Source organism: Mastacembelus armatus, chromosome 9 (assembly GCF_900324485.2).
Source record: "Mastacembelus armatus chromosome 9, fMasArm1.2, whole genome shotgun sequence".
Classification (NCBI taxonomy): Eukaryota; Metazoa; Chordata; class Actinopteri; order Synbranchiformes; family Mastacembelidae; genus Mastacembelus; species Mastacembelus armatus.
In genome coordinates, this window is record NC_046641.1 from 12484422 (window position 1) to 12505203 (window position 20782).

The 20782-nt window shown below is 41.6% G+C and overlaps 3 protein-coding genes across 4 annotated transcripts; all 3 read right to left on the reverse strand.

Moving 5' to 3' along the window:
• Positions 1 to 3837: 3837 nt before the first annotated feature.
• cldn26 (claudin 26) lies at positions 3838 to 4494 on the reverse strand. Its single transcript, XM_026322835.1, has one exon. The coding sequence runs from the start codon at positions 4492 to 4494 to the stop codon at positions 3838 to 3840; it is 657 nt and encodes a 218-aa protein (XP_026178620.1).
• Positions 4495 to 5677: 1183 nt separating this feature from the next.
• On the reverse strand, positions 5678 to 12738 carry lztr1 (leucine zipper like post translational regulator 1). 2 transcript variants are annotated; one of them, XM_026322749.2, is made up of 19 exons: positions 12136 to 12736; positions 11975 to 12037; positions 11834 to 11890; positions 11665 to 11744; positions 11454 to 11562; positions 11005 to 11088; positions 10851 to 10908; positions 10622 to 10761; positions 10332 to 10533; positions 9871 to 9981; positions 9610 to 9702; positions 9383 to 9478; positions 8796 to 8982; positions 8536 to 8705; positions 8007 to 8290; positions 7660 to 7809; positions 7205 to 7310; positions 7015 to 7095; positions 5678 to 6576 (listed from the first exon to the last, which is right to left on the reverse strand). In XM_026322749.2, exons 1-19 carry the CDS (start codon positions 12285 to 12287, stop codon positions 6460 to 6462), a joined length of 2340 nt encoding a protein of 779 aa, XP_026178534.1. In that variant the 5' UTR covers positions 12288 to 12736; the 3' UTR covers positions 5678 to 6459. The 2 variants fall into 2 exon arrangements, with proteins under 2 accessions (XP_026178534.1, XP_026178535.1); XM_026322750.2 differs by lacking the exons at positions 5678 to 6576; positions 7015 to 7095; positions 7205 to 7310 and having other exon boundaries at positions 7677 to 7809; positions 7959 to 8290; positions 12136 to 12738.
• Positions 12739 to 14962: 2224 nt separating this feature from the next.
• On the reverse strand, positions 14963 to 20350 carry gal3st1a (galactose-3-O-sulfotransferase 1a). Its single transcript, XM_026322806.1, has 3 exons — positions 20067 to 20350; positions 17664 to 17814; positions 14963 to 17379 (listed from the first exon to the last, which is right to left on the reverse strand). Exons 2-3 carry the CDS (start codon positions 17789 to 17791, stop codon positions 16230 to 16232), a joined length of 1278 nt encoding a protein of 425 aa, XP_026178591.1. The 5' UTR covers positions 17792 to 17814; positions 20067 to 20350; the 3' UTR covers positions 14963 to 16229.
• Positions 20351 to 20782: the final 432 nt, after the last annotated feature.

Below are 20782 nucleotides of genomic sequence, written 5' to 3' on the forward strand. Positions count from 1 at the left end.
CCATATTCCTGGCAGTCACAAACAAAATCCTGAAAAATAAACCCCAAAGAAACAGATACTGCAGCATGTAGTAAAAACAGCATTTAATCACTTGACGTCAATTTCATGTAACTTCACATCAATTCCTTGACCATGGACGTGCAGCTGCACCTGAATTAAAGAAGACCTGCTGATTTTGTGGCTCATTCACTGCCAAACAATCCAACTTCTGTTCTATTCACACATTTGCCTGGCAGGTACGTTAGGCTCTCAGCTCCTAAAGGACAACAGCTCATACCTCTCATAAGTCTTCATACCTGACTATGCTTGTCAAATGCTCTCTTACCGGGCGTTTAGTGGCTGAATATTTTGTAACAAAGTATTCAATGTGGTGAAGAAGTAAATACATTTTTGGATATGTCTTTTTATTTTTCGGCATTTCTGCATTTCTTATTTTGATTGTTCCCAGTTGAAGGAGACAGTGGGTGAAGGTAGGCAAGTGTCCCAAGCCATGTTTGAAGTTAGACATAAGCCAAACCAGTCATCAGGATTTTATTCTGAAATACTAATAAGGTTTGGACTCATTTCTATTTACTCCACTGCCTACGTGTCTTACATTACAACAGAAAAAAAAACTAGTAGATTACAGTCGCCTAAGAAGCTTGTGTTGTGTGCGACACAATCATACGCTGTAACAATCATTCACATCATTCTTGACCAGGTTTGCCTGATGTTTAACATTTGTTTGCTTGGAGCTGAACGGTAGTGGTGACCTCCTTTATAGGAGCTCCATGTGACTCTAAACAGGAGTATTAATTATGAGACACTGCTTCATTTAAAAGATGGAATATAAGGTCTAAGACCTGAATCCTGTTTTTACATTGTGCAGATTACAGGGCTTATTGTAAAAACAAACCTTTAGAGTAAAAACAGTACGTGCTGTAGAGGCCATGTGGCTCTAGAAAAAAAAAGAGATTTGCTCTGTTCATCAAAAAGCTAAACTTTGAGTTGCTTTATATAAAATCAAAGCTGTGTTTGTGTGTGAAGCTAAAGCTGGTTAACAGCAGCACTACCGGTTTGTATCAGGTCATTTTGCTGCTCCTTTGGGCGAAAACCTCTCCATGATGTCATGGAAAACTAGAATTGTGGTTTTAGAGAGGGGTGCACACCCCTACAGAGGAGCTGTGCTTCAATTGACCAGTTTCTCTGTATACACACACACACACACACACACACACTCACACACAAACTTTTACAACAAATGTTTACTGATTATTAAACACCTGATCAGCTAACAGACTGACAGTGTATTATGCAGTGTGACCCTGTGTTTACTGTATTCTGCTTTCAGCTCCTATGCTGCACCACAGCCTACATGTTTCTGCTGATCTCAAACTACTTCCATTCAACTATTGTAGACTATGTTACCACAGTGCACCAGAGCAGGCAGAAATCAGCTTTTATACGCACAGAATCACACTAAACACACCATATTACAAAGTAAACAGAACCAATTTTCCCAGACTGTAAAAGGGATTCAAACAGCTTACCGGTGTGCATGGAGCAGGTGCACTGAGATCCTGTCAAACTCCCCGCTGCTCAGCTTCCTCTATGGAGCATGGTAGCATATTAGCGCATGAGTCCCCTAACAATCCTGTCCCTCCCGGGATTGTCTTTGTCCCCTGGAGTATTCCCAGTCTGCGTGTCCCTCTGTACCCTCGTCCGCTCTCCTCTTCAGCCTCCTGATGCAGCAGAGGCTCAGCTGAGTATGTGTGTGAGGGTGTGTATGTGTGTGTTACTGTGTGTCTGTGTGTATGTGTGTGTGTGTGTCTGTGTGTGTGTATGTGTGTGTGTGTGCTCTGCCCCTCGCAGAGTCCCCCTCCAGCAGCAGACTGAGCCGACCAGTCGGGGGAGTTTCTCTGTTTCACTGGCCGAGTCTGCAAATGCAGCACGAAAGACCTTGCCAGTTTCTCAGCTGTATGCAGTATTGATGGAGTTGCTGAGGGGATGCTAACACAGCATGAATTCTCACCGTTCCCCTCCCTTCTCTCTTTCCCAAGTACACACACACACACACTCCTCTCTCTCTCTCTCTCTTGCTCCAGGCTCCTTGCTTTTCTGTTCAGATCCTTTGGGGCCTTCAGATGTCAAAGACCTGACTTACCAGTTAAGCCTGATCAAAGACTTGCTGCTCTCCCCACTGCACCTCTCGGTCTGACTACCCACTTATCACAGCGCCTGCTCACTGTGCATGCACTGTGCTGCATGCCAGAGCTGCTGCAGGGGTACCAGCTATTGTTTAAACGTAGCGGTGTGGCATGTGTTATAGTCACACTGAGCCTAGGAAACGCGGAGAGCTCTTACTGTATGTGCGTGCAACACTACATCCAGTGTGTGCAGCACAGGGAGAAGGAGTGAAAGTGCAGTTGGTGCAGTAAATCCCACTTCCAATCGGGGGGGTTAGGGTGGAGCAGGATTAAAAACGTATACTGGGTCTTATAGAAATGAGCTCCCAAGATATTTCCATTCCTTATGCTCCCACTGTGTGTGTGTGGGGGGGGGGGTCTCTGTGCCTGCTCTTTTTAATAACTGCTGGTACAAGGTCATTTATTTATTACTCTCAGATTCATTTATGTGGAAATGACAATTAGGATGCAGGAGATGGAGCACATGGAGCAGAATAATTGTGTATTTCTGCTGCTGACAGCTGACACATGCACCTCTGCTCCAGTGTCAGTAGGTTTGCACCACTTTCTGTGTGTGTGTGTGTGTGTGTGTGTGTGTGTGTGTGTGTGTGTGTGTGTGTTCAAGCACATGTAAAAGTAGGTTTGAGTGGAAGCCAGGGTGTGCTCCGTGCACATGTTCAAGATGACCAGCTTTAGATCACTGACACATCATTTACTTTATTTGAATTATATGAGGGCTCTATTCTGCAGGACCCAGAGAGAGCTGCAGCATCCAAAATCCCAGATTAAAAGAGGCGAGAGAAGTGAATGAGTCATTCAAGGGCTAAAACATGAAATCACAGCCAGCCAAAGTATTAATGTCGTCAGGTGTTCGTGTAGATTCAATATGACTGTTGATTACATTGAAGCTGTTAAGCAAATGAGCATGTTAACCACATCCTAGACACAGCTTAAGAGGAGCTGATGGTGCCAAGTCCACCCCTGAATTCAACACACAAGAGCTGTAAGCAGTGGAAAGCAGCTCCTGTTAAACTATTCACTCCTGCCTTGGCATGGGCTCAGGGACCTACTTATATTCCACTAAAGTTGAACATTATCAGGCTTGTTCCTTATTAAAACTGACCCATGCATGATGCTGAAGGGTAATTATCATCATTCTACTTCATCCAGCACATGTATCTATGATTCTACTGTGATCTAAAGTCATTACAAACAGAACTCTAAATCACAAGTGTGGAATTGAAGAGCTGCATATGTGAAGAATATATGCTATTATATAATATAATATATGTTATTTCTCCCTTCAGTTAAAGTTCTTTGCACTGAGGTGCATAGTCCCCAGCAACTAAACAGCCCTCTTATTCTTTGTACCCACATGCTGCAGGCCTCAAAGGAAAAAAAAAAAAACAAACTACTGCAGTCACTTCTTATCTGACATTACTTTAATAGTTTGTTGAAAACTTTTCCATTGTCATCACAGTTGCATGGCTTAATGGGAACAACCCTCTTGCTATAGTCACTTTTAAGACTTATGTCAGTATTTTATTCTTGTCAAAGTTATTGAAACAGTTTATAAGTAGCTTCATTATCTGATCGCTCCAGTGAACAAGCTCGCAGGCTTCCAAGTGAAGTACATGAATGTGCAGCTGACACAGACATGACAATAAGAAATCTATAACACCTCTGTCTTTAGGTAGTGCTGTGTCCGGTGCTTCACCTGTGGGCTGTTCGACACGCTCGGTGGCCGCTGGTCGTAGTCCCCCATGCACACAGCTACAAAGAAAAGGGTCCCTCCTATGACCAGGGCCAAACCTCCGAACCATCCGGAGAACATCGCCTCTCCATACTCCCAGCGCGGCATCACATCAGGAAAACCCTCATCCCAGAATTCCACCACAGTTGTGTAGGCCACAATAGAGACAGGAGTCAGAGTGGTGAGACCCGACATCCAGGACAGCACTCCACTAATTATGAGGAGTCTTCTCTTCAGGCCTGGCTGCTTCACGCACATCTCAACACCCTCCAGACCTGGGAAGGCAGCCAACACAGCCAAAGCTCCGGTACCTATAGACACCGACATGAGCACCCTGGAGATCTGTAGGTCCATCGGGAGTCCAAGAACAGATTCGTAGGCCTTGCACTGAATTCCCACCTCCTCGGTATACAGGCAGGTGTGCCACAGACCAGAGTACCAGTTCTCTACCTCATTCAAGTCAGAGTTCATTGTCTTCCACAGGGGAAGGAAGGTGGTGATCAGAGATGTGACCAAACCCCCGAATATCACAAAGAGAGCTGTCTTTTGCATCATTTTAGTTGTTAGAAAAACCATCTTCTGCCTCTGTGCAGAAACACCTCGCTCTGTGATGCAGCTGTTCAGAAGAGGCTAGAGGATCCAGAGGGGCTCTGTAGTCCATCCCACCTGCTCAGGTAGCAGGATTGACCCGGACAGCCCACTTCTCCAGCCTCCTTAATAAAATGCACCTGATAAGTGGGAGATAAACCCGGCTGTTGCATGACAAGAGGCATACTGTTTTTTTTTTTTTTTTTGCAGTGTTCATCACAGTGAACAATGAACTCTGTTTTATAAGTGAAACTGGATATGTCCAGTGGGATTTTGGGCTGTGTGTGCACAAGTGGACCTAAATGAAAGAAACATGAGCAAACTGGGCATGGAAGCACATACAAAGAAGAAATTAGAAGCTATCCCAGCCATAATTACCACAGCCTGGTGGTACATTTTAAAGTTGTAATTATTTCAGATGAAACATGTTTCACTGATGTTACATATTAAACTTGGGCATTATTTACATTCTGCAGAAATAAACGAAGGGGCTTTTGATTTTCCAAGTGTCTCAAATATCTGGACTATGAATAGCACTTTGTCCTCACTGCAGCTGTACTTACAACAGAGCACATAAGAGTCCAACATTTTGTGTGTGTTTAAAGTAGTGCCTCAGCATTTTGATCACTACATGTTTCTCAAACCCAGGAAAAAATGTACAATATAATAGCCTGTCTAAAGAAGGACCATTGTCTGACCTTATCATCCATAGATCTGTGGAAACTGAAACCTGTGAAGAACGTAACTAATTTGGTGAAAGGTCAAGGATTAACCTTTAGCTATTTCACACACCATATGGGTTACGATGATATTAGTTCATTCCAGGGGTCTGTTTCAGTTGATCCATTTAATACTGGTATATTTAATAAAGACTTCTAGAAGAAATTGTATCTTTATCTTTAAGGTGCTTATGACGTTGAGACATCCAAAGGACATATGATGACTGAGCTAGTCTGGGCACATCACATGAAACCATCAAGCCTGTAGGCTATAGGGTTTATTGAACTGACCTGTTGGGAAAAGGCACAGGGACCAGTGGGGGCCTCAGTGTGTGTATAGACTAATATTAACATTTCCCAGGAAGTCAAACAGCTATAAAGACATGCATTGTGGCCACAGAGACGCAAAGTAACCAAAACAACCACAAACATGCCTCATGAGAAGAGATGACTCAGTTTGAGAAGATTTATTAAGGCTTTAAATACATGAGACTCATGTGGGTAAATATTTAATAACAGCATATTGATGTCACTAAATACACATTACTATACTGTATGGATAATGAGAGATTGTCTGTTAGTAATGATAAGAGGTGATTAGTATTAAAACAAGAGCCAGTGACAGAAACATCGACCAAAACAAACAGCTTGAAGACAGCTGTACATTCTAATTATTTCCATATAACGATTTTGATCCAGGTTTGTTAACAGCTTAGGATAATACAAGTGGCATACAGATTTATACGAGCAGTCCATTTAACAGTATGCTTTGATTAGGTTGCATTTAAATGACTGAGAAAAGATCTGAGGAAATATCTTTAAAGCAACGTATAAACATTTCTGGTGTCCCGAGTATGGATCATTACAGTCCACTGCATGTTTATTAAAATGCACATGCAGTAGTAACACTGATTAAAACCCTGCAAACCTTCTGTTGTGTGGAGACAAAATAAATAAATGAAATTAAACCAAAAGTCAATTTCCAGATCATTTGACATTTATAACTAACCTAAACTCGCCAACGATTTCACTCCTCACTGAGATGCAGAGTGAGAAACATGAACAATTTGATACAGCGTGGTTAAAACGCATCTATTGCATGGGGGTTGAGACATGCAAGGTCCAACATAAAGAAAAGTACTGCGCTGGGGAGGAGGGAATGACTAGAAGTAGGTGGAGCAAAGATGTATGGCTTCTGTGAGAAGGAGAAAAGAGCCCGGCTCTCGGTGTCGTCCTAAATGTCGGAGCCCATCTCAGCACACTGTTTGTCTGATATGTGTGTAGCTAGAGACTCAATGATGTCCAAAAGCAGCAGCTGGCTGAGAGACCGCAGGTTAGGGAGCTTGGATACCTTTGGGAAGGGAGGAGAGCAAACAAATGGGGGGGGGGGGATGAGCAACAAAGTAAGACAAGTATGAGTCCAACAGAGGAAGACACAGCACTTGATTGCTCATGCATGAGAAATGAAGATAAACGGATATAAGCTTGACAGAAACATTAACAACAGAGCTAACACTCCAGTGAAGCAGGGTGAGAATTGAGTGCGGTACTGTGTCTTTGAATAACAAACAATCATCAGAGTGGCACTATGACCCTCACTGCTATGTGATGAGGTGCTTGTACAGCCGGCTGGACTGTAAACAGTCTCCTTTCTACGTAGAAGATGGAGGATGATCCACTATGAGGCCAAAGGTGTCAGACTCCCGCTAAGAAGACGGGGTTAGAGGGTTAGCTCAGCTGTACTGAGTGGGCAGCAAACCCCCAGGGCTCCAGATACAAGCCCACCCACCTTAATGAACTGGTGGACAATAATGTGCAGGCAGTGCTTCTTCATGTCCAGAGCCTGGGTCTTATCCGCCGCCTCCAGAATCTGAGAAGGAAAAATATGAAGGGAGAACTGAGTGAAGAAATGATTCACAGATAAGGGTCAACACTGTTAGATTAGGTCACCACTTCCCCCTGGGTGAAAACATAAATACCTGCAACACATTCTCCACAGTGACATTCATCTCCAGATTCTGTTTGCAGTAAGCCTGCAGCCTGTTGTTGGAAAACCCGTAGTAATACGGTGCAGCAAACAGATAGCTGTTTATCGAGGGTCAAGGAAATGGGGGGGAGAAAAAAAAAAAAAAAAAATCTCTCTATGCATCAGTCCAACAAAACTTTTTGATTTCCATTCCACACACATTTTTGTACATTTTCACAGGAAAAAAGATACCAAGGCTATAAGACAAGTATGTTTTAAATGTGCTTCTTAATGAACAGGTCAGTTCACCACACTCAGATTTTCTTATCTCACATCAACTTCATCACAGTTCCTCCCTGTTACCTTAAGTTGGATTTTTGGGCTCAAGGAACACAGCTTCATTTCAACTCTTGTCATGATATCTGGTTTCTACCTGGTGAATGAACACAAGCAGTCAGAGAAGGATACAGGGAATCCTCTGGAGGCATGTTGACATCGCCATAGTAGATATATCGCAGCATCGACTCAAAGGCCTGTTTACTTGGAACCATCTCACCGATGGAGATATTAACCTGGCCATCCTCAGGCATAAAGGAGCGGAACATCGCCTCAAAGTAACTAGGGTACAAAAATGTGTGAAGCACAAAGTGTCAGTGTTACATGTTTAAATTGTCTCATTAAAAACTAAAGATGGTATCTGAAACTCAAATGTGATCAAATACAATGATCCTATGCAGTTGTAAAAAGACAAACAAAAAGAAGTGTACTAGCTTCTTTATGTGCATAAAGCAGTCCATAAAATCTGTTGTCAGAACCTGGATCGGGCCGCCAGTATGGCTTTATGTGCAGGCCGTGGGTGTCCGTCTAGCAGCAGAATAATGTCGCAAAACTCCAGGCCTCCTCCCTCCAGATAAGCCTTCATGTCCTGCACTAGGGAGGTGCCGATGTCCACAGGCTGGTCTGAGTACAACCTGGGAGGAGGCTGCTGCTTTCGCCGCACTATCTCCACTATCAGTGGGGTGGACAGGTGTTCAAACTCCTTGGTCATGATCACCTGGTTGAAGTGTGTTTCCTTTACCACAAAATTAAGGCAATGTTCCTGGAGAAAGAAATCATTTGTTAGCATAAATGTTAGAATAAAACGATATTTCTCTTTCCTCAGCATTTCTGTAACATGCATAACACAGAGCTGTAGAGCATTAGTTTACTGACCTCTTTTGGGTGAAAGTATGAAATGCATTGTACTGAAAACACTGAAATTCAACCACTGGAGGTCAGTAAAAACTAAATCTTCAGTTTGTGACTATTTAGCTAATTCAGTTTCTCAAAGCTATTCAGGCATACCTTGAGCTGGTCCAGTTGCAGCTTGTTGGCATTTTCACAAACACTGAGAACATTCTGTAGGTCCACAGACGCCTCAATGTACTGCACACACAGCTGCTCTAGACGGGAAAGCTTAAAACTAAGGGCCAGTTTGTATACGTCCATGATCAGAAGAACATCTTGGACATGACCTGTGCAGAGACGAGAAGAAAAATCAACATTTTTTTTCTCCTTGTCTTACTGCAGGAACTATATTGACATGTGAGGCATGAGTAATATACCTCTGCGTGGATACTGGATCTTGTCTGTGTAGAGGAATTGCATTAAAACCTCAAAAGGTTGGGCCTCTGCTTCCCGGATGGATACCTCTAGCAGTGGCTGTGTGCCCGACGGCCTGTTGCCTGCTGGGATGTCCCTTGGGCCTCCAGCTGCTCCTTCATCATTCTCCTCATTGCTTTCCTGTTTAGTCTTATGTACACAGAGGCAGAAACTTATGGGTCATTTTCTGTTTAACACAGTGACTCTCCATATAGCAATGACCTCTTTACTGTTACAATATACCAATATATGTAGTGTTCAAATTGTAGTTATATTAATTTTGCATCCAACCTACAAGCATGGTTATCCTTTATTTTAACATAATTGAGTTTCATGATAAATGAGGGTTGAGGTCATTTTAAAAGCCAAAAATGGTTTCAGTGCATTGTGCTATTATGGGAACACATTGTGCTATTATGAAGAACACAGAACACTGTGTTTAGTGCGGTTGTGGAGCAGATGCTGGAAATAATCCCCTACTGCAAAATGTCAGATTTATGACATTTATGTCGTCACAGGCAATGAGGTGTCCTTGCTGTGTGGCTCTGACCTGTCGCTGCCTATCCCGAGCCTGCAGGATTTTTTTCCGTAGCCACTGACATCTTGCAGTCACAATGGCAATGTGCCCCAAGACTCTTTCCTCCCTCTGTACAACCCAACAAGGAGATAGATGGAAAAGCCAAACATGTTATTTGGAAAATGTACATGTCACCTTGCAATTTTAATCAGCAGTTTAGAAGTACAGTCTCAGTACCACATGCAACTACTGAAACCGACCTCGCCCAGAATAAACTCCACATCACAGAACTGACGGTTCTCCCACAGTTTGCCATAGTCTTCATGGAGCGTACACTTTGGATAGCAAGAGAACTGCAAGAAGAAGAAAATAATTATTTTCAGGTGTAAATGGATAACTTTGGATAGCTTGATGGTTCTCATGTATCAAATCCACAACTTTTCTTTAGAGGAAAAAGACTTTTGATTCTAAATGTATAAAGCAGAGGTTTTCTATTTAAACAATAAACATAAGACACTGACCTGGAACCTGTACATTTCTCCACTACGCACATTATTGTCCACAGTGCCACCGAAGATGTACATGGCATCTTGGATCACAGCAGCAGCATGGAAAAGTCTCCCACTGGGCATCTGAGGAGGCAGGAGGGGAAAAAAAAAAAAAAAAAAAAAAAAAAAGCTTTTCTCTGAGGCAAGTATTCTAAATTACTGCTTGGAATATATCTATATCCACATATAAGACGGCATTACACAAAGACCTGTTCTGTTGTGATCAACACTGACTCTGCTGCCAAACAGTTATAATTAATGATATAAAAATAAAATGTGCCCCACAGTGTGAAATGAAGAGTGAAGGAGAACATTTCAAGCATATTTCTATAGTTTAAACACCTACTGTACACACATTTTGACTGAGTAAACAGTTACAGTCACATAAAACAATATCTGCATGAAAGTCTATTCTAGAACAATTTGGTTCCTACCTCACTGTCCAGGCTAGGTTGGATCACCTCCCAGGTCTGAGAGTCCACATCGTAGCAGTGCAGCTCATTAGGCAGAGTGTTGTCAGCAGCACCTCCAAACACATACAGGTGGCGGTCAAAGGCAACCATTGTATGGCCATAGCGTCTCTGAGGAGGGGGGGGGGAGCCCCGCAGTAAATGCTCAGTGGGGATACGGGTCCACCTAAGATGGAATAACAGGAATGACCGTAACACTGGTAATGGTACTACACTTTAAGAGGCTGATGCATGTAAAGAAATGCTCTGCTCACATGTGGCCCTTGAACTCAAATTGGAAGAGGTTATTAGTGATCTTGGCTCCACTCTGACCAGAAAACACAAACATCTTATCCCTGCACACAGCTACAGGGAAGTTGCAGCAAGATGGAGGGATCTCACCGCTCTGATCAATCTGATGGACACAATAGCAAAAACAGAGACATTAATATACATACAGTGTTTCTGGGCATTTTAAACAGCAAGGAAATTAATTATACTAGCCTCTTCCCAACATGCATGCTCCCGATCCTGCAGACTGATGGTCCACATGTCATTCAGCCTACACGTGGGGAGGGGGATAAAAAAAAAAGAAATCTGTGAGTAAGCTGTAAAAAAAAGAAAACAAACTGTGGAAGTCCAAAAGAAACAAACATACCTTGCATTCCCATCATAGCCAGCAAAGATCCACAGTTTATCACTGTATACTGTGGCTCCATGAGCAGACCTGGCAACTGGTAAGCTAAAGCAGACAGGGAGGGCTGATTAACATTTTAGCAGATGTTATCCCCAGCAAAGCCAAAAGTAGTTTTGCTTCCATTACAGAAACTGAGTAACACAAACATGACACAAACTGAGCTGAGGACTAATGCACTTAATTTGCTCAATGCTAAAGGTTAAACTTATGTTTGCACTACAAACTACTACATTTTTTTCTTCCTGCGATGAACTTTGGATTCTTTTTAATATTCAAAATGAACACACACTTCCAGACGTCTTTCTGACAAGGAAATGCTTCAAACAACCAGCCTTGCTCTGACTTTAAGCAGATGATATAACAATCTAACTTAGAAACATAACGTAAACATTTTTTAAAAAAACAATTACCTTCCCTCTACTTTCCATTCAGTCCACTGTCCTGTGGCAAACTTGTACTCAAAAAGATCATTTTTATTTTTCAGGTTTGAGTTGGAGTAGATGTCTCCAGTGTAGCCCCCTGAAATCATTGATTAGAATTAGAGCAAATTAACAGCACCAATATGAAAAGGGTGGAACTGATGCAGTTTTATTATGAAGACAATAAGCTTAAACAAGTTACCAAAAACAAACATGCTGCTGCCATAGACCACAGCTGAATGGTGATATCTGGGAGCAGGTGGGGTTCCAGTGGTGAATGCTCTGTGAAAACATATTAGGAAGAGACAATGGACACACAGTCTACATGTATATTTCTTAATGTTTCTGTATTAGATGGGCTATAATCTTACCGACACCATGAGCAGTCCTTCACGTCAAAGCGGAGCAAGTCATTCAGCATGTTCTTCCTATTAGAAACACATCTCTAAGTTACTGTACGTCCTGGACAATAAGCAAAAAGGAAAATGCGTGTCAGCTCTAGTTGTACTCACCCATTGTCTCCCCCAAACACATAGATGGCATCTCTGTATGCCACAACAGTGTGTTTGCTGCGCCTGGAAGTCAAATGGAGCTTGGGGTAAATAAAAGCAGCAGATATCGAGGGTTGACGCAGCTTTTTTTTTTTTTTTTTTGTAAACTACTCGTGTCTCACCTTGCACCAACAAACTCATCACACGGAGGGAGTCTTCTCCAACGATGAACAGTCTCAAATGGGCCAAAATTGAGCGTCAAATACTCCACGCTGTCGGAACAACTGTGGTCGAAATCGACACTAGGGGCGACTTTGGTGGATTTACAGGACATCGTTGCTAACTCATCCGGCTGAATCACTTCTCAGGGCCGCTCGTCTCCACGGCTAACGCCATCGTTAAGGACCATCGTTAAAGCCTCTGCCACTTACCATGTAGGTCGGCTGTGCTGCTGCATGTTTTGATAAAAGTAAACACCGCTTTATGTAGGTTTGACGGCTAACAGTAGCTAGCGGCTAGCGATGCTATTTAGCTTTATGCTAGTGCTAAAGTGCTAAACATCCAAAAAGCGAGAGCGAAGGAAAAGTGGACGGAGACCTACTAACGTTACACTAAAACAGCGTGTTAACCGGCTCGATGATATTATGATATTATTGTGTATTAAATGACAGACATTAGCCCTAAACTGAAGCTAGCATTCACAACAGTGCTGTCATTTAGCTTCTCAGCCTCCTAGCCACGCCCCCGTGAGGCTGGAGAGCCCTGCACTTGTGTAATGGGAAAAACAAAACCAAAAAAAAAAAAACAGCACATTTAATTAGGCCCGAGCGCACTAACAGTGCAGGCAAGGGCCTATTGTAATCGCGCAATGAGCCAGGAGTACAAAACTGCAAGGGGTCCCCCCCCCAGGTAGCATGGACGACTTACCCACACCCCAACATGACGTGGGACTGCGCGAGACCTTTCCGAAAATATATATATTGTGATTGACAGGTGGCTGTGGGCCTGGAAATCGTTAGGAATATTCTTATTATTATACTTTTTCTTCTTCTGCGGAAAAACCCTTAATTTGACCCCCTGAACATACTCGCGAAAATTTGCACCCAAGTCAGAATCGTGAAAAGGTTTCATACATGACAGCAATGTCGAAATACATTGGGCCTATGGGAGGCCGACCCACATTTTTTCATCGCACACTCACTAAACTCGGCACGCCTCTTCTTCTTTTCGGGGCAAGCAAAAAAGCTTATCATGTCAAGGTCGTATGACCAACAGGAAGTCCACCAGCCTGGAGTTCATCTAAAGGTCATTGAGTTCTCCGTTTTTTGGTGACCTCGTATTCTTTCGAACTCGTCCTAGGGCTTTTGACCGATTGAGCTCATTTTTGGTCAGCATCACCTAGACCCATGGGGCTGCAAAAGTTATCCAAATTTTTTTCGCTCTTTATCACGGTTTTCGTTTGACGCCGCCGTCCAGCCGGACGATTTTTGGCTCGCCACCATTTCTTCAACTTGTAATAACTCTCACACGCTTGGTCGGATTTGAATCGGACCAATTGATGAATTTGGCAAAGACACCCTTTAGGGCATCCTGATCATAAAAGCCAATCGGACCCATGCCCTATTTTCAATGCTGTTGCCTTGGCGATGACCAAATCTCGCCTTTCATTTCCAATGGGAATTTTGCAAAATGTCCAGTTTTTGCACACCTCGTACTTGAGCGAACTGGTCCTAGGGCTTTTGACCGAATGAGCTGATTCTTGGTCAGCATCATCTAGACCTGTGGGGCAGCTAAAGTTATCCAAATTTTTTTTGCTAGATTTTACGGTTTTCCTCTGCCGGACCCCAGATGTTGACCTATTTGCCAACTTCAAATAGTGATAACTCATAAATGCATGGTCGGATTTGAATCGGACCAATTGATGAATTGTAGAGCCCACTGGCCTGAACCCAATAGATGTACTTGCACTTACTTTGTCAGGGGGAGGTTGTCCCCTCGGGGGGGGGGGGTCCGTTCAGGGGGAGGCGCTTGGGGACGCGGTTCGCTCGAGGCGAGGGCCGTTCATCGCTATATTCTGCATTTACTCTTCGGTCATATGTTTAAAATACATTTTAAAGTTGAAAAAGCTTACCTATATTATACCATAAAAGGTAAAACCTTTTCAGAAAGGTTTTTTTTTTATTTAACAATAAATTATATATCCAATAAATTTAGTGAAAATACGGCCAAGCGTTTCTGGGTGTGTGTCCATGGATTTTTTTATTTATTGAATTATGTTTACACATATGTGTACTTTTTTGATTAGACCAGTTAAGTTTGCATGCTCCTGGTTAGGGTTCCTTGAGTCCTTTGCAAACCTTATTAGAAAATGTGAGCCACACTGCAACGCATGTTATTAATGTTCCCATTTGACAGTATCTTGGAGAAAAATCAAGGTTTATTTTGCTAATAAAACTATAGCATTGGAGCCAAAAATTACTGTGAATGAGGGAAAGTCTGAGGTCCAATGTCACCCTACATACTTGATCATTATTAATAATGATCAAGCATGTATTATTTATTATTTCCATCTGTTGTTTCCCTGCAATCATAAGTCTGTGATGTTTACATGAAATAAGCTGCAGTGAGGATACACATATAGGGTATATTAAAAAGATATGATACATCCTTGTATCCAAACAGTGTTAAATTGTGGTGATTACAGTTTGTAACAAAAAAAAGTACTCACTCCCTTGTTCTCATGTTTTATTTTTGAAAACAGTAGATAACAGCTGATGTATGTAGGATTTTCTAACACTGCTTAGCAGAAAATTGCTTCCATGATTCAGCAGGGAATTATTGAACTCACTTTGCTCCTTTGGTGTATTGTCTACATCCCATAGAAATTTTAATAGGACAATACATTTGCATTGTTCCTTCCCAATGTCCACAATGGTGTAATTATGAACTACCTGTAATCTTGGTTTTCACATTGGATATTTTTTCATTTTAACTTGAGACGTTGGGACGTTGTATACATTCATACACAAAAAAATCAAGAATATATTGCTACTTATACAGTAATAAGGTTGACATGAATAGTTACAGAAAGAGAAGCAGCTGTGCTGTGTATATCATGTAATATATGCATTATTACATATAATTTTTACACTGGGAATGATTGGGAATTGTATGGAGGGTGAAATCAGAAAAAAAAAGAAAAAGAATGAATCCAATAATAAATAAAAAACCTTATAAAGAAAAGGCTACATGCATAGAAATACAAAATAGTTGAATGAACACTAAGAAAAAAATGAAGAATACAGTACATTAACGGGAAACTACTATGTATGTTTCAAATGAATTCCTTCAATTTTTTGCAGGCTGTGATTATGAGGCTTTGCAAACACATTTAGCTGGTGCTTTACACTGTTAGTCAGTTTCTAGATAGGATTTAACTTAGTTGACTGGGAATTATTTTTATTTCTCTTTATTTATTTATTTTGGCCTACTCCAAAATTCCTCCACATCATCGCTGTACCTGCTAAAACATGTGGCAAGAGTGAATTTTATGAGAATTTCTCATTAGTAATTTTTTAACTATGATTTATCAGACCTTTTCCATGTCAAACATTTTGGCATGTCACTGCAAAGAAAGCATAGCTTCAATTAATAATAATGATGGCTACATTTGATTTGCATGTATTAGATCTGTGGACCTAAACCTGAGCAACTTTAATAGTTGCACCTCTGTTTTGACAACTGAAAATATCTGTTCACCTATGTTTAAAATTATGACTGATTTTGTCCTCCAAAGACAGTGAAGTGGGGTGTAATACTTACATTTGCTATATTCCTGTCTGCATTTTAGTCCGTAGTGGGGATTCAGTTTGTCCAGAGAGATGGACAACATTTAGCTCACAGTATCATTCTTTCTGTGTCTTCAAACAATCTTAAAAATTGAGCAGGTATGACAACAATGAGCATTTTCTCCATCAAAAACTTCTAAAATTAGACATAAACAAGGTTACATCTGACAGTAACATTATAATGTTTGAAAATTGACTTACAAACATGAAGAAGTACCAGATCTCATCTGCCTGGAGTACACTGGTTCAGTATTTGAAGATTGTGAGGCCGACAATATTGCTTTTTTCTCAAGGACCCTTGAAATGCATTAGAGTGCACAATCATATGAAATCAGACAGGAAATGTGATAAAAATGTTTGACCTCTCACTCCTTCAGCCTCACAGACTTAATTCAGAGTTAAAACGGCCCCTTTGCAAACACATCTAGTCACCAGTTAATGATATCTCGGACATGGCCCCACAGTTTGGTGATCCACAGGTTCACCCCAAGCTCTGTTAAGTACTGAAGTTCTGGCATCAACATTTTACGGCACAGTTTCCGATGTGCCTTGTCCACATTCTTCTTCAGGTTATAGCCCATGATTGACTTCTCTCCGATGGGCTGCCAGGGCCGCATGGCTGTCTCTTGGATGTTGCCAGCTTCCACAGCATGACCCCCCTCAATGCAGATTGATGCCATTTCTGCATTCCTTCTCCTCAGCTCTGCCACATCCTCAGCCATCCGCTGCCGTCCATATCTGTCTACTTTCCTCCAAAAGGTCATGTTGAAATTCTGGTATAGCTTCCAGTCAATAGCATTCCACTCAAGGGCCTTGGCCCTTAGCTCAGGGGTCAATTTAGACACAGTGGATCCCTTGCGGGCATTGAGCTTGAAGAAGAGCAAGTCATCCATCTCCCAGCAGAGTGCATCCATGAGCAGGATGAGGGATTCCTCAAAGTATTCCACCAGCATGACCAGCTGAAAACGATCAGTGATGAACTTGATTCCCTCTTCTACCCGTGGATCATCCAGCTTCAGAGTGTTGTCCTGTCCAAAGTCAAAGAACAGCAGATTCTTGAGGTAGAAAGAGTTGAAGCCCTCTGGATCAAAATAGTAATGGGGGTCATGTAGAAACTCAGTCAGCTTGTCATCACCTGGTATCTTCCAGGTAAAAGGCACGAGTCGTCCAAAGTAGTGGAAAGAGGACTCAAAAAGCTCTGCAGGGTCTCGCAGAATAGTGATGTAGGAAGTGTCCATAGGAAGCAGCTTGGCTAATTCAGGTGCGTTGAAGCGCATGTGGTTACAAATAATATTGAAGCACATTCCAGGTCTGTAGTCTTTTACCTGGGAGCGCTCGAAAAGAGATGGATAGAAGAAGTCATTTCGGCTGTCTGGGAATGCAAATTTCAGCCGGTGCTTCTCCCCAAAGCGGAAAAGTATGTTGAGGAATGTGCTGCTGGCTGTTTTGTGGGTCTTCATGAACATGATATCCACTTTTGGAGTGCACGTTTGGCTAGTGATGCGTTGTGAGCTGTTTGTGGTTGGTTTGCGGTGGAGCTGGGTTGGGCGGTGGGCACAAGAGTAAGGCACTGGAACCCTACAGAGGAGAAAACAAATGAGAAATGCTGCTGAAATTTGCTTTCAGCTTAAAGTCACAAAATATACGAAAGCAGAAACTCATCACATTTGAGAAGGTGGAACCACAAAAATGTTTGGTCACTTTTGAATGAAAAAAATACTTATCACTTCTAAATTATAATTTTACTATTAACTAATCATTTCAGCTCCAAAATAGAGTAACTGCAGAAGGACTTTGATAGACTGAATGTATTAGATGATGTTTTATACAGAATGCATGTACACCAGAGTGATGAATCTTACTCAGGCAGGCTGAGGTGAATCTGTGGAGTAGAGAGGCAGTAAAGCAGGATCATGCAACTGGTCAAGAGGGTACCCACAACCAGGCCTTTGCATATGGATCTCCAGTGCCTCCCTTGCTTCCCAGTCATGGTCCAACAGAATCAATGATGACCTTAAAAAGAAAGATAATCTTCTTCATTATCAACATTATTTTATTCATCATCAACCTCATGTAAAGCATTTCCTATCTGCTGTTTGCTCAGACATTGTTTTTAAGATAAGAATGCATGACTTCTTATTCATTCAGTTGTACCAGTCTCTAGACTGTTCAGTGCGTAGTGGACCCAGTGACAACACTTAGAATAATAACTCCATAGATTACACTCATTGTTCTCCGGTTTCTATAGGCATGTACACAGTGTAAAGTGAAAATATTAGCAAAATGTTAGGCAAACCAACACAATAGCCCACGAGAGTTGTCGGTTTAAGTCAAAGTGGTATCTGTTACTAACGATTCAAAGTATTTATAAATGAGGGAAGGAAAAGTTTACAGCCCAGTGACACTCTAAATGTATTTGACTTGGTTATCACAGTGAGCCTCATTTGGCTCTTTGCTCGTTCACTTCATAAACATTTTAAACACAGGGTGCAGTTAAATTTGTATGGCGAGCTACAAAATTACATACTTGAAATGACCAACCCTGTGATTCTCAGATTCCCCTGAAAATAAATAATGTATAACCATGGAAAGTGATATTGCGTTTTCGCTGCAGACTGTGGTAAGATGACCCAGCTGCTGACTTGGCCGCACAGGTAACAAAGCGACACTCACCACCTGGAATTTGCAGCATTAAGCTGCCCAGTGTGACCTCACAGCTTGAGGAGAGACATGTAGGACCTGTTATCTGCATAATATGTATTTTGAAAGTAGTATGGGAAAATCCAGGTTCGGTGAAAGCATCCTATATTGTCATATTTATTTTACAGGACAGACAGAATCATCAGGAAATTGGTATTCTTTACAATTTAATCCATTTTTTATATCAGGAGATAAATGTTATCACTGCTAACACTGTCGACAATGTTTGAAAGCCCAATGGATTTGCCTGAAGCTCTGATATTGCACTGCTATGAAGTCAAAACCAACTATCTATTGATCTGGTCAGACAGGTCTTTATCAGTGTTTCAAGTTACTGACTACAAATCATGCGTACCTTAATGACTGCATGTCACAGAGTTTGTGCCTTTTTCTACTTGCAGCCTTTCATTATAGAACACCGATCTGAAACTTTGTAAGCGATCGGTAATCTATTGTTGTCTACTTTGTGAAAGTTGTCGTTATGTAGTAATACAAGGTTTCTCATTGCAATCAGCATTGTTTTTAACTGCATTGTTTCTAGAGATGAATATGTTGCTTCTGGTTTTTGCACAACTGCATAACTCACTATTGTTCCTATTTTAAGGTCAAGGACAGAATTCAAATTAAACCAGTGCCAGTTTTTTCTTGTACCTTTTATGCAAATTTGCCTTTGGAGCAGAGTGTGTAGTCAGTCACCTGAAATGGTGTTAGAGGCATGTTTCCTTCATTTCTCTTTGTTATATTAACTAAGTTATAAAACGTTTGATCATGTTTGCAAATCACACACCAGATATGTCCCAAATCTGTGTGAAACATCCAGACATAACCCGTGCTAATCCAAAGCATGTTGTAACTTATTTTTGGCTTTAGTCCAGTGTTGGAATTATATCTTGAGGTAGATGTCTTAAGCATCAATGTTGAGTTATTATGTATGATTTAGTCCTATGAACTTTTGCCTTGTCAAAGTATTATATAACCATTACTCTCTAAACGCAGCTAAAAGGGTTTTATTTTTGCTCTTTGGACTCCATAAAAGAGCCATTATGGAGGCATGCAAGAGAGATTTCTCACTACCATTTGAAGACAAGGTTAATTCTGCATGTGAATTTAAAGTGGCATTTTCTCTCCTGCTTCAAGGAGATGTTAGTTTTCCCTATTTGTCTGCACACTGAGGAAGGTCTGTTGCACAAAAAGTCTGTGATTTGTATAAATTAGTTTAGACAAATGCTGCCCTGTTCTCTTTTTTTGTAGTTTTCCCTTGTAATCTCTTTGCAGGATGTATATTAGTTTAACTTTTATGTGTTTTATCCTGAAATGTTCTCTCATCTACTCAACTGAAGACTTCCAGCTGGGATGTTATGGCCAGCCTTTAGCCTGAAAATGTTTACCCTGAGGTTTGCATACACACCAAACCCAAAAGCAGTAATAAGTATTTGAATAACCGTTAAGCGCAAACAACAAAATATGTAATAAACATCCATGAAGCTGATGAACAATATTAAAGCACAAAACAAGGTCTTTTGGACGAGAAAAGTTAATGAAAAGACTACAAAAGGATTTCTTACCCTCATGCATAAATCCAAAGAAAAACTAATGGCAGTGTTTCTTGTCCAACTTCATTTCCACATCACTAATACAAGTTGATCTCCCTCCTACTGCTGTTCTTATGTCTGGCCTTGACATACACATACTGTTAGTGCCGGCACAGTCCCACACTCCCCTTATCACATGTCCAGGGCTATAGAGCTTATTCATCTGGTTCCTGCTCCTCTCCTTTTTTTCTCTGCATGCACACCTGATGCCTTCAGTTACCTACCGTCTCCCCCTTAACGTTCAATTCTAAAACCGATCCGCTGAATAAAGCACTGCAGGGAGGTTAATCTAACCACCTGTGACGTCAGGGTCTCTGTCAGGGGACGGGCACTTGCCGAGGAGGATAAAAAAAGGAGGGGAGGGCGAGGAGAGAGGCTCTATAGTCCCTATTTTGTGTCTACTTACAGAGCGCTATTGAGTGCTGACACTAGAGTCTGAACTGCAAGCTGATAGGAGGGGTGGAAACAGCATAAAAAGAACAAATGCAGAAAGCCAAAGCACAAAGGTTCTAATTGTACCACTCGATCAAGACTGGTCTACATTGTTTGAAACGCTTTTATAGCAAGATGTCTATAGGTGCTGCAGGAGGAATGTACAGAAGAATTTGATTTTTCACCACAGATTACTTAAACAAACATAGTCTATATAGCTTTAATTATCAACAACAGCATATGTGCACAAAATATTA

Excerpts from the sequence above, each read along its gene's own strand:
- gal3st1a (XM_026322806.1), bottom strand. The coding sequence starts at position 17,791 with ATGACTGGGAAGCAAGGGAGGCACTGGAGATCCATATGCAAAGGCCTG. Across the intron at positions 17,380-17,663 it reads ATTCACCTCAGCCTGCCTGA|GGTTCCAGTGCCTTACTCTT; the intron begins GTAAGATTCATC and ends TCTCCTCTGTAG.
- cldn26 (XM_026322835.1), bottom strand. The coding sequence starts at position 4,494 with ATGGTTTTTCTAACAACTAAAATGATGCAAAAGACAGCTCTCTTTGTG.
- lztr1 (XM_026322749.2), bottom strand. The coding sequence starts at position 12,287 with ATGTCCTGTAAATCCACCAAAGTCGCCCCTAGTGTCGATTTCGACCAC. Across the intron at positions 11,089-11,453 it reads GAATGGAAAGTAGAGGGAAG|CTTACCAGTTGCCAGGTCTG; the intron begins GTAATTGTTTTT and ends TGTCTGCTTTAG. Across the intron at positions 10,762-10,850 it reads AGCATGCATGTTGGGAAGAG|ATTGATCAGAGCGGTGAGAT; the intron begins GCTAGTATAATT and ends TGTGTCCATCAG.